At 41.3% G+C, this 20,992-nt stretch overlaps 1 protein-coding gene across 2 annotated transcripts in view; it reads right to left on the bottom strand.

The window, feature by feature from the left end:
- Positions 1 to 12,474: 12,474 nt before the first annotated feature.
- LOC139754664 (uncharacterized) overlaps positions 12,475 to 20,992 on the bottom strand; it is a 337,643-nt gene continuing 329,125 nt past the window's right edge. For both annotated transcript variants that reach the window (XM_071672209.1, XM_071672210.1), the window contains 2 exons: positions 15,961 to 16,102; positions 12,475 to 15,687 (listed from right to left, as the gene is read on the bottom strand). In XM_071672209.1, coding sequence (XP_071528310.1) covers positions 15,224 to 15,687; positions 15,961 to 16,102 — 606 coding nt within the window. In that variant the 3' untranslated portion in view covers positions 12,475 to 15,223. The remainder of the gene's footprint in view (positions 15,688 to 15,960; positions 16,103 to 20,992) is intronic.

Below are 20,992 nucleotides of genomic sequence, written 5' to 3'. Positions count from 1 at the left end.
GCTGGAAATGAGATGTTTGGGGACAATGTGTGGTGTGAGGTGGTTTGATCGAGTGAGTAACGTAAGGGTAAGAGAGATGTGTGGAAATAAAAAGAGCGTGGTTGAGAGAGCAGAAGAGGGTGTTTTGAAGTGGTTTGGGCACATGGAGAGGATGAGTGAGGAAAGATTGACCAAGAGGATATATGTGTCGGAGGTGGAGGGAACGAGGAGAAGAGGGAGACCAAATTGGAGGTGGAAAGATGGAGTGAAAAAGATTTTGTGTGATCGGGGCCTGAACATGCAGGAGGGTGAAAGGAGGGCAAGGAATAGAGTGAATTGGATCGATGTGGTATACCGGGGTTGACGTGCTGTCAGTGGATTGAATCAAGGCATGTGAAGCGTCTGGGGTAAACCATGGAAAGCTGTGCAGGTATGTATATTTGCGTGTGTGGACGTATGTATATACATGTGTATGGGGGTGGGTTGGGCCATTTCTTTCGTCTGTTTCCTTGCGCTACCTCGCAAACGCGGGAGACAGCGACAAAGTATAAAAAAAAAAAAATATATATATATATATATATATATATATATATATATATATATATATATATATATATATATATATATATATTTATTTATTTATTTATTTATTTTACTTTGTCGCTGTCTCCCGCGTTAGCGAGGTAGCGCAAGGAAACACACGAAGGAATGGTCCAACCCACCCACATACACATGTATATACATACATGTCCACACACACAAATATACATACCTATATATCCCAACATATACATATATATACACACATGTACATAATTCATAGTCTGTCTGTATTCATTCCCATTGCCACCTCGCCACACATGAAATACAACCCCCTCCCCCCGCATGTGCGTGAGGTAGCGCTAGGAAAAGACAACAAAGGCCACATTTGTTCACACTCAGTCTCTATCTGTCATATAATAATGCACCGAAACCACAGCTCCCTTTCCACATCCAGGCCCCACAGAACTTGTCTAAATATCCGGGATGGTCCCCGGGAGCTGGAATCGGGATAATACAACCCACCCACACAACGGCATTTTATAATCGACCACAATTATCAATTGGGTTAAAGTCCAGGGATTACCTGGCCAGTCCAGAATGTATGTCAAAAAACCACAAATGCAAACGTCCCCATTAATTGCAGTGGGGCACATACCATCTTGCAGAAAAAATCACAACAGTCCTAAAAAAACATCAAAATTCATCACACTACAGCTCCGGGAAAAAAAATTTCTGTCATAGTCACTTCGGGGTAAAAAACCCAACATCCAACACTATAGCCAAAAGCCCCCAAACCGTTAGTGGCCTGGAAATTTCCCTTTAGCTTGAATAACTTAGGGGGGTACAGGTCATTAACGGGCCTCCATACACTTTGCCACATGGCTGCCATACATCAAATGTAGCCTCCCCAACCCACATTTTTTCCACTTTTTTGTCCCACTGCAACTATTTTTAGAAAATGAAAGTCTATTCTTGGCTACCCCTTGTCAAAAGAGTTTCTTTAAAGGGAAACACTGCTTAATTTCAAGTCCCATGAACCACTATGAATAGTACTACGACACGTCCCAAAACTGCCAAAGATTTTTCCTTAACCGCAAGCTAAAATTTTGTGGATTCTTGTCTACTTAACTTTGGGATAATCTAAAGTGTTTTTGGGGAATGAACGAAGTCATCCGGGATTTTTATGGGTAAAATGCAATGCCCCCACTGTCAACAAACCCTTTTCTCCTTTGACACTTTTAGTGCCACCCCTGAGTTTCGCTTTTCCTTTTTACATTCCTGCTATAAAAGGGTACAATTCAGCAAATCCTTTTTAAACTTCCCTGGGGACTATTTTTCGGGTGAGGGGGTGGCAAAGGGAATGGATAAAGGCAGCAAGTATGGAATTAAATTTTACATACTATACGCTGTATCCCTTGAAATGTTATGATGAAATAGTGCGGGTGGGCTTTTATTAAAACTAGTATGAGGTGGTTGGGGCCTTCCTCTTCTTTTCTTGCCTACCTCACTAATAGGAGACATTGGTTAAGTAAAAAATAAAAATAAAAAAATAAAATAAATGTATACATATTTAGCTGTCAGTGAAAAACCGAACCACGCCCCTTTCCACATCCAGGCCACACAAAACTTTCCTGTCACCCTATGTTCACTGCCCTTTTTCAATTCCAATGATAGCCTTGGACCCCCGATACGCATCGTTCCCAATTCAAACTATCCCTTTCAGCCCTTTTACCCTCCGTAGTTCAAGCCCCGATTTCTCAAAATTTTTCCTCCATTTTTTTCCCCCTCCACTTTGGTTCAACTTCTTTCCTCCCCCTCTCACATATATCTTCTTGGTCATTTTCCTCATTCATTCCTCCATGTGACCAACCATTTCAATACACCCCCTTCGCTCCTCAAGCACACTCTTTTTTTTCCCACATCCTCTTACCCTTTTATTACTTGCCAATAAAACCACCTAACACCACAATCCCTCCTCAACATTTCATTTCCCAAAACATCCACCCCCCGCACAACTTTATCTATGCCTTTCTCGCAACCATATAGCATTTTTGGAACCTCTTTCCTTCAAACATACCCATTTTTTCCTCTGAGATAAGTTCTCACCTTCTACACATTCTTCAAAGCTCCCCGAAACCCTTTCCCCCCAAACCCCAGAAATCACTTCCCTTCCATGGTTTCCCTCTACTGCTAAAAACCACTCCAAAATCTGAAACAACTTCACTTCCCCATTTTTTTTTCCATTCAAACTTTCCTCCCAATAACCCTTTCCCCCAACCCTACTGAACCTAATAACCTTGCTCTTTTTCACATTTACACTCACTTTCTTCTTTTTACACACTTTACCAAACTCATCCCAACTTCTCATTTTCTCACCTTTACACCACAAGCACTTATCATCAGCACAACAACTGACTCACTTTCCCAAAACCCCCTTTATCCACAACAGGCGCATCTTACCCCCTCTTTTCCAAAACCTCTTGCATTCCCCCCCAACAACCCCTCCATAAAAAATTAACAACATGGAGAAACAACACCCCTGCTGAAAACCGCATTCCGGGAAAAAATCACTTTCCTATCTTCCTATCAAACCATCCCATACACCTGAAAAAACTTTCACGGGCTTCTGGCAACTTACCTTCCACAAAAGCATCTCTATCATGTGCCTTCTTCAATCCATAAATGCTACATACAAATCCATCTGTTTTTCTAAGTATTTCTCATTTACATTCTTCAAAGCAAACACCTGATCCACACATCCTCTACACTTCTAAAACCCACCTGCCTTTTCCCCCAATTTTGATGCTCTGTTCATGCCTTTACCTTCTTAATCAATGCCCTCACATAAATTTCCAAGGAATACTCAACCCAAATTTAACCTTTGAAAATTTGAACACTCACCTTTAATCCCCTTTGCCTTGTACAATGGCACTAGTATGCATTCCGCCAATCCTCAGGCACTTTACCATGAACCATACATGTACTAATATCCTTACCAACCAGTCAACAACACATTCACCCCCTTTTTTTAAAATCAATTCCCAGCGATACCATTAAAACTACCGTGCCGCCTTGCCGGCTTTCGTCTTTCGCAAAGCTTTTCACTCCCTTTCTTCTCTTTTTCCCAAAACCCAAATTCTCCCGGGAACCCCGTCGCTTCGCCACCACCCGGGGACCAAAACACCCTACACCCGCAACTCATAAATCAAACACATTCAACAAACCTTCAGAATACTCACTCTATCTCCTTCTCACTTCACCAGTAAAATATATAATTAAAATTTATATATAATATATATAATAATAATAACATACATAATTATCCCTGGGGAAAGGGGTTAAAAATACTATCCCACGTATTCCCCTGCGTGACATAAAAGGGCGACTAAAAGGAGGGATGGGGAGCTGGAAATCCTCCCCTCTCGTTTTTTGTTTTTTTTAATTTTCCAAAAGAAGGAACAAAAGGGGCCAGGTGAGGATTTTCCATCAAAGGCCCAGTCCTCTGTTTCTTAACCTACCTCGCTAACGCCGGGAATGGCGAAATAGTTTTAAAAAGAAGAAATTTATATATATATATTAAATATAAATATATATATATAATATATATATATAATATAGTATATATAAAATATATAGTATAAAGGCAAAGGGGATAAGATGAGTGCTCAAATTACAGGGGTATAAGTTTGTTGAGTATTCCTGGTAAATTATATGGAGGGTATTGGATTGAGAGGGGGAAGGCATGTTTCTAAAATGGGAAAACAGAAGAAGGAGTCCCCGCGGGGAGTGCTCATCCTCCTCGAAGGCTCAGAGTGGGTGCCTAAATGTGTGTGGATGTAACCAAGATGTGAAAAAAGGAGAGATAGGTAGTATGTTTGAGGAAAGGAACCTGGATGTTTTGGCTCTGAGTGAAACGAAGCTCAAGGGTAAAGGGGAAAGAGTAGTTTGGGAATGTCTGGGGAGTAAAGTCAGGGGTTAGTGAGAGGACAAGAGCAAGGGAAGGAGTAGCAATACTCCTAAACAGGAGTTGTGGGAGTATGTGATAGAGTGTAAAGAAAGTAAATTCTTGATTAATATGGGTAAAACTGAAAGTTGATGGAGAGAGGTGGGTTGATTATTGGTGCATATGCACCTGGGCATGGAAGAAAAAGATCAAGAGAGGCAAGTGTTTTGGGAGCAGCTGAATGAGTGTGTTAGTGGTTTTGATGCACGAGACCGGGTTATATGATGGGTGATTTGAATGCAAAGGTGAGTAAATGTGGCAGTTGAGGGAATAATTTGGTATACATGGGGTGTTCAGTGTTGTAAATGGAAAATGGTGAAGAGCTTGTAGATTTATGTGCTGAAAAAGACTGATGATTGGGAATACCTGGTTTAAAAAGCGAGATATACATAAGTATACTTATGTAAGTAGGAGAGATGGCCAGAGAGCGTTATTGGATTACGTGTTAATTGACAGGTGTGCGAAAGAGAGACTTTTTGGATGTTAATGTGCTGAGAGGTGCAACTGGGAGGATGTCTGATTCTTGTGGAGGCTAAGGTGAAGATTTTATGGGTTTTCAGAAAAGAAGAGTGAATGTTGGGGTGAAGAGGGTAGTGAGAGTAAGTGAGCTTGAGAAGGAGACCTGTGTGAGGAAGTACCAGGAGAGACTGAGTACAGAATGGAAAAAGGTGAGAACAATGGAAGTAAGGGGAGTGGGGGAGGAATGGGATGTATTTAGGGAATCAGTGATGGATTGCGCAAAAGATGCTTGTGGCATGAGAAGAGTGGGAGGTGGGTTGATTAGAAAGGGTAGTGAGTGGTGGGATGAAGAAGTAAGAGTATTAGTGAAAGAGAAGAGAGAGGCATTTGGACGATTTTTGCAGGGAAAAAATGCAATTGAGTGGGAGATGTATAAAAGAAAGAGACAGGAGGTCAAGAGAAAGGTGCAAGAGGTGAAAAAAAGGGCTAATGAGAGTTGGGGTGAGAGAGTATCATTAAATTTTAGGGAGAATAAAAAGATGTTCTGGAAGGAGGTAAATAAAGTGCGTAAGACAAGGGAGCAAATGGGAACTTCAGTGAAGGGCGCAAATGGGGAGGTGATAACAAGTAGTGGTGATGTGAGAAGGAGATGGAGTGAGTATTTTGAAGGTTTGTTGAATGTGTTTGATGATAGAGTGGCAGATATAGGGTGTTTTGGTCGAGGTGGTGTGCAAAGTGAGAGGGTTAGGGAAAATGATTTGGTAAACAGAGAAGAGGTAGTAAAAGCTTTGCGGAAGATGAAAGCCGGCAAGGCAGCAGGTTTGGATGGTATTGCAGTGGAATTTATTAAAAAAGGGGGTGACTGTATTGTTGACTGGTTGGTAAGGTTATTTAATGTATGTATGACTCATGGTGAGGTGCCTGAGGATTGGCGGAATGCGTGCATAGTGCCATTGTACAAAGGCAAAGGGGATAAGAGTGAGTGCTCAAATTACAGAGGTATAAGTTTGTTGAGTATTCCTGGTAAATTATATGGGAGGGTATTGATTGAGAGGGTGAAGGCATGTACAGAGCATCAGATTGGGGAAGAGCAGTGTGGTTTCAGAAGTGGTAGAGGATGTGTGGATCAGGTGTTTGCTTTGAAGAATGTATGTGAGAAATACTTAGAAAAGCAAATGGATTTGTATGTAGCATTTATGGATCTGGAGAAGGCATATGATAGAGTTGATAGAGATGCTCTGTGGAAGGTATTAAGAATATATGGTGTGGGAGGCAAGTTGTTAGAAGCAGTGAAAAGTTTTTATCGAGGATGTAAGGCATGTGTACGTGTAGGAAGAGAGGAAAGTGATTGGTTCTCAGTGAATGTAGGTTTGCGGCAGGGGTGTGTGATGTCTCCATGGTTGTTTAATTTGTTTATGGATGGGGTTGTTAGGGAGGTAAATGCAAGAGTTTTGGAAAGAGGGGCAAGTATGAAGTCTGTTGGGGATGAGAGAGCTTGGGAAGTGAGTCAGTTGTTGTTCGCTGATGATACAGCGCTGGTGGCTGATTCATGTGAGAAACTGCAGAAGCTGGTGACTGAGTTTGGTAAAGTGTGTGGAAGAAGAAAGTTAAGAGTAAATGTGAATAAGAGCAAGGTTATTAGGTACAGTAGGGTTGAGGGTCAAGTCAATTGGGAGGTGAGTTTGAATGGAGAAAAACTGGAGGAAGTGAAGTGTTTTAGATATCTGGGAGTGGATCTGGCAGCGGATGGAACCATGGAAGCGGAAGTGGATCATAGGGTGGGGGAGGGGGCGAAAATTCTGGGGAGCCTTGAAGAATGTGTGGAAGTCGAGAACATTATCTCGGAAAGCAAAAATGGGTATGTTTGAAGGAATAGTGGTTCCAACAATGTTGTATGGTTGCGAGGCGTGGGCTATGGATAGAGTTGTGCGCAGGAGGATGGATGTGCTGGAAATGAGATGTTTGAGGACAATGTGTGGTGTGAGGTGGTTTGATCGAGTAAGTAACGTAAGGGTAAGAGAGATGTGTGGAAATAAAAAGAGCGTGGTTGAGAGAGCAGAAGAGGGTGTTTTGAAGTGGTTTGGGCACATGGAGAGAATGAGTGAGGAAAGATTGACCAAGAGGATATATGTGTCGGAGGTGGAGGGAACGAGGAGAAGAGGGAGACCAAATTGGAGGTGGAAAGATGGAGTGAAAAAGATTTTGTGTGATCGGGGCCTGAACATGCAGGAGGGTGAAAGGAGGGCAAGGAATAGAGTGAATTGGAGCGATGTGGTATACCGGGGTTGACGTGCTGTCAGTGGATTGAATCAAGGCATGTGAAGCGTCTGGGGTAAACCATGGAAAGCTGTGTAGGTATGTATATTTGCGTGTGTGGACGTATGTATATACATGTGTATGGGGGTGGGTTGGGCCATTTCTTTCGTCTGTTTCCTTGCGCTACCTCGCAAACGCGGGAGACAGCGACAAAGTATAAAAAAAAAAAAATATATATATATATATATATATATATATATATATATATATATATATATATATATATATATATATATATATTTATTTATTTATTTATTATTTTACTTTGTCACTGTCTCCCGCGTTAGCGAGGTAGCGCAAGGAAACACACGAAAGAATGGTCCAACCCACCCACATACACACGTATATACATACATGTCCACACACACAAATATACATACCTATATATCCCAACATATACATATATATACACACAGACATATACATATATACACATGTACATAATTCATACTGTCTGCCTGTATTCATTCCCATTGCCACCTCGCCACACATGAAATACAACCCCCTCCCCCCGCATGTGCGTGAGGTAGCGCTAGGAAAAGACAACAAAGGCCACATTTGTTCACACTCAGTCTCTATCTGTCATATAATAATGCACAGAAACCACAGCTCCCTTTCCACATCCAGGCCCCACAGAACTTTCCATGGTTTACCCCAGATGCTTCACATGCCCTGGTTCAATCCATTGACAGCATGTCAACCCTGGTATACCACATCATTCCAATTCACGCTATTCCTTGCACACCTTTCACCCTCCTGCATGTTCAGGCCCCGATCACTCAAAATCTTTTTCACTCCATCGTTCCACCTCCAATTTGGTCTCCCATTTCTCCTCCTTCCCTCCATCTCTGACAAATATATCCTCTTTGTCAATCTTTCCTCACTCATTCTCTCCATGTGACCAACCCATTTCAATACACCCTCTTCTGCTCTCTCAACCACACTCTTTTTATTACCACACATCTCTCTTACCCTTTCATCACTTACTCGATCAAACCACCTCACACCACATATTGTCCTCAAACATCTCATTTCCAACACACCCACCCTCCTCTGCACAACCCTATCTATATCCCATCCCTCACAACCATATAACATTGTTGGAACCACTATTCCTTCAAACATAACAATTTTTGCTCTGCGAGATAACATTCTCTCCTCTACACATTTTTCAACCCTCCCAGAACCTTCATCCCCTCCCCCACCCTGTGAATCACTTCTGCTTCCATCTGCTGCTAAATCCACTCCCAGATATCTAAAACACTTCACTTCCTCCAGTTTTTCTCCATTCAAACTTACCTCCCAACTGACTTGTCCCTGAACCCTACTGTTTCTAATAACCTTGCTCTTATTCACATTTATTCTCAGCTTCCTTCTTTCATACACTTTACCAAACTCAGTCACCAGCTTCAGCAGTTTCTCACCTGAATCAGCCACCAGCACTGTATCATCAGCGAACAACAACTGACTCACTTCCCAAGCCTTATCATCCACAACAGACTACATACTTACCCCTCTCTCCAAAACTCTTGCATTCACCTCCCTAACAGCCCCATCCATAAACAAATTAAACAACCATGGAGACATCATGCACCCCTGCTGCAAACCGACATTCACTTTACTCTCTTCCTACTCGTACACATGCCTTACATCCTTGATAAAAACTTTTCATTGCTTCCAGCAACTTACCTCTCACATCATATATTCTTAATACCTTCCAGAGAGCACCTCTATAAACTCTATCATATGCCTTCTCCAGATCCATAAATGCTACATATAAATCCATTTGTTTTTCTAAATATTTCTCGCATAAATTCTTCAAAGCAAACACCTGAAATACACATCCTCTACCACTTCTGAAGCCACACTGCTGCTCCTCCCCAATCTGATGCTCTGTACATGCCTTCACCCTCTCAATCAATACTTTCCCATATAATTTCCGAGATCTGGCAGCGGATGGAACCATGGAAGCGGAAGTGAATCATAGGGTGGGGGAGGGGGCGAAAATCCTGGGAGCCTTGAAGAATGTGTGGAAGTCGAGAACATTATCTCCGAAAGCAAAAATGGGTATGTTTGAAGGAACAGTAGTTCCAACAATGTTGTATGGTTGCGAGGCGTGGGCTATGGATAGAGTTGTGCGCAGGAGGGTGGATGTGCTGGAAATGAGATGTTTGAGGACAATGAGTGGTGTGAGGTGGTTTGATCGAGTAAGTAATGTAAGGGTAAGAGAGATGTGTGGAAATAAAAAGAGCGTGGTAGAGAGAGCAGAAGAGGGTGTTTTGAAATGGTTTGGGCACATGGAGAGAATGAGTGAGGAAAGATTGACCAAGAGGATATATGTGTCGGAGGTGGAGGGAACGAGAAGTGGGAGACCAAATTGGAGGTGGAAAGATGGAGTGAAAAAGATTTTGTGTGATCGGGGCCTGAACATGCAGGAGGGTGAAAGGAGGGCAAGGAATAGAGTGAATTGGATCGATGTGGTATACCGGGGTTGACGTGCTGTCAGTGGATTGAATCAGGGCGTGTGAAGCGTCTGGGGTAAACCATGGAAAATTGTGTGGGGCCTGGATGTGGAAAGGGAGCTGTGGTTTCAGGCATTATTGCGTGGCAGCTAGAGACTGAGTGTGAACGAATGGGGCCTTTGTTGTCTTTTCCTAGTGCTACCTCACACACATGAGGGGGAGGGGGATGGTATTCGTTGTGTGGCAAGGTGGCGATGGGAGTGAATGGGGGCAGACAGTGTGAATTGTGTGCATGGGTATATATGTATGTGTCTGTGTATGTATATTTATGTGTACATTGAGATGTATAGGCATGTATATTTGCGTGTGTGGACGCGTGTGTGTGTATACATTGTGTATGGGGGTGGGTTGGGCCATTTCGCGGGAGACAGCGACAAAGCAAAATAAATAAATAAATGAATATATATATAGAGAGAGAGAGAGAGTGGCAGATATAGGGTGTTTTGGTCGAGGTGGTGTGCAAAGTGAAAGGGTTACGGAAAATGATTTGGTAAACAGAGAAGAGGTAGTAAAAGCTTTGCGGAAGATGAAAGCCGGCAAGGCAGCAGGTTTGGATGGTATTGCAGTGGAATTTATTAAAAAAGGGGGTTGACTGTATTATTGACTGGTTGGTAAGGTTATTTAATGTATGTATGACTCATGGTGAGGTGCCTGAGGATTGGCGGAATGCGTGCATAGTGCCATTGTACAAAGGCAAAGGGGATAAGAGTGAGTGCTCAAATTACAGAGGTATAAGTTTGTTGAGTATTCCTGGTAAATTATATGGGAGGGTATTGATTGAGAGGGTGAAGGCATGTACAGAGCATCAGACTGGGGAAGAGCAGTGTGGTTTCAGAAGTGGTAGAGGATGTGTGGATCAGGTGTTCGCTTTGAAGAATGTATGTGAGAAATACATAGAAAAGCAAATGGATTTGTATGTAGCATTTATGGATCTGGAGAGGGCATATGGTAGAGTTGATAGAGATGCTCTGTGGAAGGTATTAAGAATATATGGTGTGGGAGGCAAGTTGTTAGAAGCAGTGAAAAGTTTTTATCGAGGATGTAAGGCATGTGTACGTGTAGGAAGAGAGGAAAGTGATTGGTTCTCAGTGAATGTAGGTTTGTGGCAGGGGTGTGTGATGTCTCCATGGTTGTTTAATTTGTTTATGGATGGGGTTGTTAGGGAGGTGAATGCAAGAGTTTTGGAAAGAGGGGCAAGTATGAAGTCTGTTGGGGATGAGAGAGCTTGGGAAGTGAGTCAGTTGTTGCTCGCTGATGATACAGCGCTGGTGGCTGATTCATGTGAGAAACTGCAGAAGCTGGTGAGTGAGTTTGGTAAAGTGTGTGAAAGAAGAAAGTTAAGAGTAAATGTGAATAAGAGCAAGGTTATTAGGTACAGTAGGGTTGAGGGTCAAGTCAATTGGGAGGTAAGTTTGAATGGAGAAAAACTGGAGAAAGTAAAGTGTTTTAGATATCTTGGAGTGGATCTGGCAGCGGATGGAACCATGGAAGTGGATCATAGGGTGGGGGAGGGGGCGAAAATCCTGGGAGCCTTGAAGAATGTGTGGAAGTCGAGAACATTATCTCGTAAAGCAAAAATGGGTATGTTTGAAGGAATAGTGGTTCCAACAATGTTGTATGGTTGCGAGGTGTGGGCTATGGATAGAGTTGTGCGCAGGAGGATGGATGTGCTGGAAATGAGATGTTTGAGGACAATGTGTGGTGTGAGGTGGTTTGATCGAGTAAGTAACGTAAGGGTAAGAGAGATGTGTGGCAATAAAAAGAGTGTGGTTGAGAGAGCAGAAGAGGGTGTTTTGAAATGGTTGGTCACATGGAGAGAATGAAGTTGAGGAAAGATAGACCAAGAGGATATATGTGTTCGGAGGTGGAGGGAGACGAGAGAAGAGGAGACCAAATTGGATGTGAAAGCTGGAGTGGAAAAAGATTTTTGTGATCGGGGCCTGAACATGCAGGAGGGGATAAAGAAGGGCCAAAAGATAGAGTGATTGGAGCGATGTGGTATACCGGGTTGAACTTGTGCTTCAGTGGGATTGAATCAAGGCATGTGTAAAGGGGGTGGGTGGGCCAATTCATTCGTCTGTTTCCTCGCTACTTCGCAAACTAGGCGGGAGACAGCAAAAAAAAAAAAAAAAAATATAATATAATATATATTTCATTTTCTTTCTTTAAAACTATTCGCCATTTCCCAAACATTTAAAAAACCGGAAAAGGGTTCCCGGTTAAAAAAAAAAAACCCCCAGGAAGAACCTTGGGCCCCCCTTTTTTTTGGAATAATCCAAAAAGGGGTTTTTTTAAACCCCCCCCCTTTTTTCCCCCCCCTTCCCCTTTTCCCCTTTTGGGGAAAAAAAAAAAAAATTTTAAAAAAAAAAAATTTATGGGGGGAAAAAAAAAAGGGGAAAAGGGGGGGTGGTTCCCCCGTTTTTTTTTTCCCAAACGGGGCCCTCCCTCCCCCTTTTTAAAAGGGGGGGCCCCTTTTGTACCCCGGGGAAAAAAACCCGGGCCCCCGGGTTTTTTTAAAAAAAAAAAAGGGGGGGGAAGCCCCCCCCTTCCCTTTTTTTCCCCCCCAATTTTTTCCCCTATATATATATATAGATATATATATATATATATAATATATAATATATATTATATTTATTTTTATTTTTTCTTTTCTTAAATACAAATTCACCATTTACTGTATTAGGCAAGTTAATGTCAAGAACAGATGACTAATCCATAGAGGAAAAAATCCTCACTTGGCCCCCTTGTCTGTACACATATTTTCATACTAGATCGCCATTTTCCACATTAGTCACGTAGCACTTGGAACAGATGAAGGAAGGAAACATCAGCTCACATCCATTATCCACCCGTCATGTGTAATGCACTGAAACCACAGCCCGCTATCAACATCCATGCCCTACAGACCTTTCCATGGTTTACCCCAGATGGTTCACATGCCCTGGTCCAGTCCACTGTGAGCACGTCAACCCCGGTATACCACATCGTTCCAATTCACTCTATTTCTTGCACACCTTTCACCCTCCTGTGTGTTCAGGCCCCAATAACTCAAAATCTTTTCACTCCATCTTTCCACTTCCAATTCGGTCTCCTGCTTTTCCTTGTTCCTTCCATCTTTGACACATATATCCTCTTTGTCAACTGGTCCTCACTCATTTTCTCAATATGTCCAAACCATTTCAACACACCCACTTCTGCTCTTTCAACCACACTCTTTTTATTACCAAACATCTCTCATACCCTTTCATTACTTACTCGATCAAACTACCTCACACCACATATTGCCCTCAAACATTTAATTTCCAACACATCCACCCTCCTCATACAACCGTATCTATAGCCCATGCCTCACAACCATATAATATTGATGGAACTATAATTCCTTCAAACATACCCTTTTTTTTTCTCTGTGATAACATTCCCACCTTCCAAACATTCTTCATCGCTCCCAGAACCTTTGCCCCCCTCCCCCACCCTGTGGCTGACTTCTGCTTCCAAGGTTCCATTCACGGCCAAGTCCACTCGAAGATATCTAAAACACTCCACTTCCTCCAACCTTTCTCCAATCAAACTTACATCCCAATTAACTTGTCCCTCAACCCTGCTGAACCTAACCTTGCTCTTATTCACATTTACTCTCAAGTTCCTCATTTCACATACTTTTTTAAACTCAGTCACCAACATCTAAAGTTTCTCCATGGTTTACTCCAGATTTTTCACATACCCTGGTTCAGTCCAATGATAGCACGTCAACCCTGGTAAACCACAGCATTCCAATTCACTCTATTCCTTGCATGCCTCACCCTCCAGCATGTTCAGGCCCCGATCACTCAAAATCTTTTCCAATCCATCCTTCTACCTCCAACTTGGTCTCCAGCTTCTCCTTACCTTTCCTAACTCATTCTCTCCACATGTCCCAAACCATTTCAACACACCCTCTTCTGCTCTCTCAACTACACTCTTTCTACTACAAACCATCTCTTACTCTTTCATTACTTACTCGATCAAATCACCTCACCACATATTGTCCTCAAAAATTTCATTTCCAACACAACCATCCTTCTCTGTACAACCCTATCTACAGCCCATGCCTCACGACCATGTAATACTGTTGGAACTACTATTCTTTTAAACATACCCATTTTCGCTCTCCAAGATAACATTTTCTCTTTCCATACATTTTTCATTGCTCCCAGAACCTTTGCCCCCTGCCCCACCCTATGACTCACTTCCACTTCCATGGTTCCATATACATAGCTAGCACAATTATGAGGCACTTAATAGCATATGACTCACTTAACATAGGAAGTATCAATACTCCAGCTTAAGGCTATTTGCATATCTTACTCAATCACTTTATCTATGCTTTTTTTCTCCAACTTCATAAACAGAGTTACATATGAAAATAAAAGTGAATGGATGACTCACCTTTTGTTGAATTTTTAGGAGTCAACAACTTAAAAATCGTACGTACTAAAACTAATTGCGGTAGGTACTCGAACCTTTTTTTTAAATACCTCTGCTTAATAAAGCACTGATGGCAATGGTAAGCACTGAATATTTTACAGAATATACTTATCTGTGTTTGGAAGACAGCACCTTTTAGTACTACTGACTGGGAACACACTAAATTTGAAAATCCAATATATCTTATCATGTAATATGATTTACCATATTCTTGATTACTTGAATAATACTGAAATCGCAGCCATTTATAGTAGGTGCCAACTATGAGTACCCAGCTAATGAACATTCAACCAACAAATAGCCATACTTACAAAAACACTATCTAATTCCTAGTCCAACATGCAACTGATTATTCATGACATGCAGATCTGATTAAGTGAAATTTTTTCAATAAATGTTACTCAATATCAAGTTTACTTAAAATGCACTATTCAACATGGTATTACAGTTTGGTATAGATATTTATTTTAACTCTATGTAAATTACCAAATTTAAAATTTTTTTCTGACTTACAAGCAACTGAGCTCATGGAGAGGGTATAGGAATGCAACCCATTCATGGCTTGAAAATTCCTAGTATTCAGATTTGCAAGTAACACAAATATATTTTGAGAGCCTTTAAAAAATGTGGCCGAGTACAGAATTGTATCTGGATTAGATTTATTGCATTTATTTCAGAAGGTTCAAAATGATTAATAATCTCCCTTGTCGAAAAAAGGCTCATTAACGTTTACTGTGTAATATATTTCAGTATGTAAGACCTACTTTTATCAGCTCTGTAACTTTATTCACACATAAAGCATTTGTATTTCCTCGCAGCATTACTCTACCCAAAACACAAATGAATTATGTCATTTGTTTTCCTGAAGTGGCACCTAATTAATTTTGTAATATGCTACTTTAATTCAGATTTTTCAAAATGATTGTTTCATATTCTATGGATTCTGACTTATGTCTACTTTTGAAAGATCTTGATTTTCCTTAGTCTGTATGTGCTCACGTATATATTTTGCAACATCTGCTTCATGTGGGTCATACAGTTCATACTGGTCAAGTGGAAGTCCTTCCTTTCCTGTTTGCTTAAGTACTAAATTCACTTCATCTATTGCTTTGTAAACAATGTCTTTTAGTTCTCTTGTGAATGGATTAAAATCTAATGGCACATTTTTAGAAGGCTTTCTTTTAAACAAGCCATCTGTGTTTAAACCCACACAATGTAGTCTGTTATCATCAACAGGTAGATGTAAATAATGCAGGATCTTCTTCATCTCATCTACAGGATCTGTTTTCATATCTTCATAATAAGTGATGTGTATATTTCTTGGTTCACTTAGCATTAACCAGTCAATATAGAAGTCCCTCCAAAGTCTAGTCTTCAGTGTCACAAACTCTGCCCAACCTGCCAAGAGTTAAATAATTTTGAGTATTTATAATCATCATTAACTCTAATGTTATGACATATTTTTCTTTCATAAAGCTTTCCAGTATACTGTTTCAATAAGTAAATTCTTCTTTAGCAGAGTATTCATCAAAAGAATTCTTTTCTTCAAACACCATACCTTTGGCAAGGAAAAATAGCTTCATAAATCCGTAAATCTTGTGACACTTATCAATCTTTCCCAACAGAACTCAAAGAAGATTGATACACCAAAGTCATAAATTATTTACATACCTTCACCCAAGAAATGTGCCTTTGGAGCATAACCTGTGTGACCACCCACATCCAAGTGACGATGTGAGATAAGAGCTTTAAATGGGTTGCGGATGACCAAGACACCTTGATGACTTAACTCATCCATGTGATTCTTTGTTAACTGTAATATGTAAAAAAAATCTTTATTATTTTTAGTCATATTAAGGTGATGGTAGAAAGCAACATACAATCACATTCTCATCATATGCATCTAGCATACCAGACAGGAGTGGAGGCATGGGTACCTCAAGCCTTAAATACTGAGGGAATATTAAAAAAAAGGGAATGGTGTAATTGAAAGTGTTATACAGAAAGGGAGTTGAGACTTGCAGTGGCAAAGATACAGATGGTAAAGTAGCCAGCTAGCACTGGCAAGGTATAAGAGAGCATGGAATTAATACAGCAGGATAAGAAAAGAGGTGCATTACACATGACAACTAGAGACTTTTGAGTGTAAACGAATGTGGCCTATTTTGTCTGTTTTCCTGGCGCTACCTTGCTGAAGCATGGGGTAGTGATGCTGTTTCCTGTGAGGCAGGGTAGCATCAGGGATAGATGAAGGCAAGCAAGTATGAATATGTACATGTGTATATAAGTACATGTCTGTGTATGTATATGTTGATAAGTATATGTATATGCTCATATGTATATGCATTTTTATTATTTCATTTATTTATTTTACTTTGTCGCTGTCTCCTGCGTTAGCGAGGTAGCACAAGGAAACAGACGAAAGAAGGGCCCAACCCTCCCACATACACATGTATGTATTTACACGTCCACACACGCAAATATATATGCCTATACATCTCAACATATACATATATATATACACACACAAATTTATACATATCTACACATGTACATAATTCATACAGTCTGCCTTTATTCATTCCCATCGCCACCCCGCCACACATGAAATAACAACCCCCTCCCCCCGCATGTGCGCGAGGTAGCGCTAGGAAAAGACAACAAAGGCCACATTTGTTCACACTCAGTCTCCAGCTGTCATGTAATAATGCACCAAAACCACAGCTCCCTTTCCACATCCAGGCCCCACAGAACTATCCATGGTTTACCCAAGATGCTTCACATGCCCTGGTTCAATCCATTGACAGCACGTCAACCCTGGTACACCACATCGTTCCAATTCACTCTATTCCTTGCACGCCTTTCACCCTCCTGCTTGTTCAGGCCCCGATCACTCAATATCTTTTTCACACCATCTTTCCACCTCCAATTTGGCCTCCCACTTCTCCTCGTTACCTCCACCTCTGACACATATATCCTCCTGGTCAATCTTTCCTCACTCATTCTCTCCATGTGACTAAACCATTTCAAAACACCCTATTCTGCTCTCTCAACCACACTCTTTTTATTACCACACATCTCTCTTACCCTATTATTACTTACTCAATCAAACCACCTCACACCACATATTGTCCTCAAATATCTCATTTCCAGCACATCCACCCTCCTCAGCACAACTCTATCTATAGACCATGCCTCGCAACCATATAATATTGTTGGAACCACTATTCCTTCAAACATACCCATTTTTGCTTTCCAAGATAATGTTCTCGACTTCCACACATTCTTCAACACTCCCAGAACTTTCGCCCCCTCCCCCACCCTATGATTCACTTCCGCTTCCATGGTTCCATCGGCTGCTAAATCCAATCCCAGATATCTAAAACACTTCACTTCCTCCAGTTTTTCTCCATTCAAACTTACCTCCCAATTGATGTTTCCCTCAACCCTACTGTGCCTAATTACCTTGCTCTTATTCACATTTACTCTTAGCTTTCTTCTTTCACACACTTTACCAAACTCAGTCACCAGCTTCTGCAGTTTCTCACACGAATCAGCCACCAGCGCTGTATCATCAGCGAACAACAACTGACTCACTTCCCAAGCACTTTCATCCACAACAGACTGCATACTTGCCCCTCTTTCCAAAACTCTTGCATTCACCTCCCTAACAAATTAAACAACCATGGAGACATCACACACCCCTACTGCAAACCAACATTCACTGAGAACCAATCACTTTCCTCTCTTCCTACATGTACACATGCCTTACATCCTCGATAAAAACTTTTCACTGCTTCTAACAACTTGCCTCCCACACCATATATTCTTAATACCTTCCACAGAGCATCTCTATCAACTCTATCATATGCCTTCTCCAGATCCATAAATGCTACATACAAATCCATTTGCTTTTCTAAGTATTTCTCACGTACATTCTTCAAAGCAAACACCTGATCCACACATCCTCTACCACTTCTGAAACCACACTGCTCTTCCCCAATCTGATGCTCTGTACATGCCTTCACCCTCTCAATCAATACCCTCCCATATAATTTACCAGGAATACTCAACAAACTTATACCTCTGTAATTTGAGCACTCACTCTTATCCCCTTTTGCCTTTGTACAATGGCACTATGCACGCATTCCGCCAATCCTCAGGCACCTCACCATGAGTCATACATACATTAAATAACCTTACCAACCAGTCAATAATACAGTCACCCCCTTTTTTAATACATTCCACTGCAATACCATCCAAACCTGCTGCCTTGCCGGCTTTCATCTTCCGCAAAGCTTTTACTACCTCTTCTCTGTTTACCAAATCATTTTCCCTAACCCTCTCACTTTGCACACCACCTCGACCAAAACACACTATATCTGCCACTCTATCATCAAACACATTCAACAAGCCTTCAAAATACTCACTCCATCTCCTTCTCACATCACCACTACTTGTTATCACATCCCCATTAGCGCTCTTCACTTAAGTTCCCATTTGTTCCCTTGTCTTCTGCACTTTATTTACCTCCTTCCAAAACATCTTTTTATTCTCCCTAAAGTTTAATGATACTCTCTCACCCCAACTCTCATCTGCCCTCTTTTTCACCTCTTGCACCTTTCTCTTGACCTCCTGTCTCTTTCTTTTATACATCTCCCATATATATATATATATGAGAAAGAATACTTCCCATGCATTTCTGATGTCATAGAAGGCGACTAAAGGGGATAGGAGCGGGGGGGGGGGGGGGGAGAGAGAGAGAGAGAGAGAGAGAGAGAGAGAGAGAGAGAGAGAGAGAGAGAGGAAACCCTCTCCTCCTTGTATTTTAACTTTCTAAAAGGGGAAACAGAAGGAGGAGTCACGCAGGGAGTGCTCATCCTCCTCGAAGGCTCAGTGAATGTAGGTTTGCGGCAGGGGTGTGTGATGTCTCCATGGTTGTTTAATTTGTTTATGGACGGGGTTGTTAGGGAGGTGAATGCAAGAGATTTGGAAAGAGGGGCAAGGATGAAGTCTGTTGGGGATGAGAGAGCTTGGGAAGTGAGTCAGTTGTTGTTCGCTGATGATACAGCGCTGGTGGCTGATTCATGTGAGAAACTGCAGAAGCTGGTGACTGAGTTTGGTAAAGTGTGTGAAAGAAAAAAGTTAAGAGTAAATGTGAATAAGAGCAAGGTTATTAGGTACAGTAGGGTTGAGGGTCAAGTCAATTGGGAGGTAAGTTTGATTGGAAAAAACTGAAGGAAGTAAAGTGTTTTAGATATCTGGGAGTGGATCTGGCAGCGGATGGAACCATGGAAGCGGAAGTGGATCATACGGTGGGGGAGGGGGCGAAAATCCTGGGAGCCTTGAAAAATGTGTGGAAGTCGAGAACATTATCTCGGAAAGCAAAAATGGGTATGTTTGAAGGAATAGTGGTTCCAACAACGTTGTATGGTTGCGAGGCGTGGGCTATGGAAAGAGTTGTGCGCAGGAGGGTGGATGTGCTGCAAATGAGATGTCTGAGGACAATGTGTGGTGTGAGGTGGTTTGATCAAGTAAGTAACGTAAGGGTAAGAGAGATGTGTGGAAATAAAAAGAGCATGGTTGAGAGAGCAGAAGAGGGTGTTTTGAAATGGTTTGGGCACATGGAGAGAATGAGTGAGGAAAGATTGACCAAGAGGATATATGTGTCGGAGGTGGAGGGAACGAGGAGAAGTGGGAGACCAAATTGGAGGTGGAAAAATGGAGTGAAAAAGATTTTGTGTGATCGGGGCCTGAACATGCAGGAGGGTGAAAGGAGGGCAAGGAATAGAGTGAATTGGATCGATGTGGTATACCAGGGTTGACGTGCTGTCAGTGGATTGAATCAGGGCATATGAAGCGTCTGGGGTAAACCATGGAAAGCTGTGTAGGCATGTATATTTGCATATGTGGATGTATGTATATACATGTGTATGGGGGTGGGTTGGGCCATTTCTTTCGTCTGTTTCCTTGCCCTACCTCGCAAACGCGGGAGACAGTGGCAAAAAAAAAAAAAAAAAAAAATATATATATATATATATATATATATATATATATATATATATATATATATATATATATATACATATATATATATATATACATATATATATATATATATATATATATATATATATATATATATATATATATATATATATATATATATTTTTTTTTTTTGCTTTGTCGCTGCCTCCCGCATTTGCGAGGTAGCACAAGGAAACAGACGAAAGATTTGGGTGATTTGAATGCAAAGGTGAGTAATGTGGCAGTTGAGGGAATAATTTGTATGTATACATGGGGTGTTCAGTGTTGTAAATGGAAATGGTGAAGAGCTTGTAGATTTATGTGCTGAAAAAGGACTGGTGATTGGGAATACCTGGTTTAAAAAGCGAGATATACATAAGTATATGTATGTAAGTAGGAGAGATGGCCAGAGAGCGTTATTGGATTACGTGTTAATTGACAGGCGCGCGAAAGAGAGACTTTTGGATGTTAATGTGCTGAGAGGTGCACCTGGAGGGATGTCTGATCATTATCTTGTGGAGGCTAAGGTGAAGATTTGTATGGGTTTTCAGAAAAGAAGAGTGAATGTTGGGGTGAAGAGGGTGGTGAGAGTAAGTGAGCTTGGGAAGGAGACTTGTGTGAGGAAGTACCAGGAGAGACTGAGTACAGAATGGAAAAAGGTGAGAACAATGGAAGT

This window comes from Panulirus ornatus, chromosome 17, assembly GCF_036320965.1.
Source record: "Panulirus ornatus isolate Po-2019 chromosome 17, ASM3632096v1, whole genome shotgun sequence".
In the NCBI taxonomy this organism is placed as follows: domain Eukaryota; kingdom Metazoa; phylum Arthropoda; class Malacostraca; order Decapoda; family Palinuridae; genus Panulirus; species Panulirus ornatus.
Note: the sequence above shows the minus strand (reverse complement) of the source record. Positions and strands in the feature narration are given on the sequence as shown.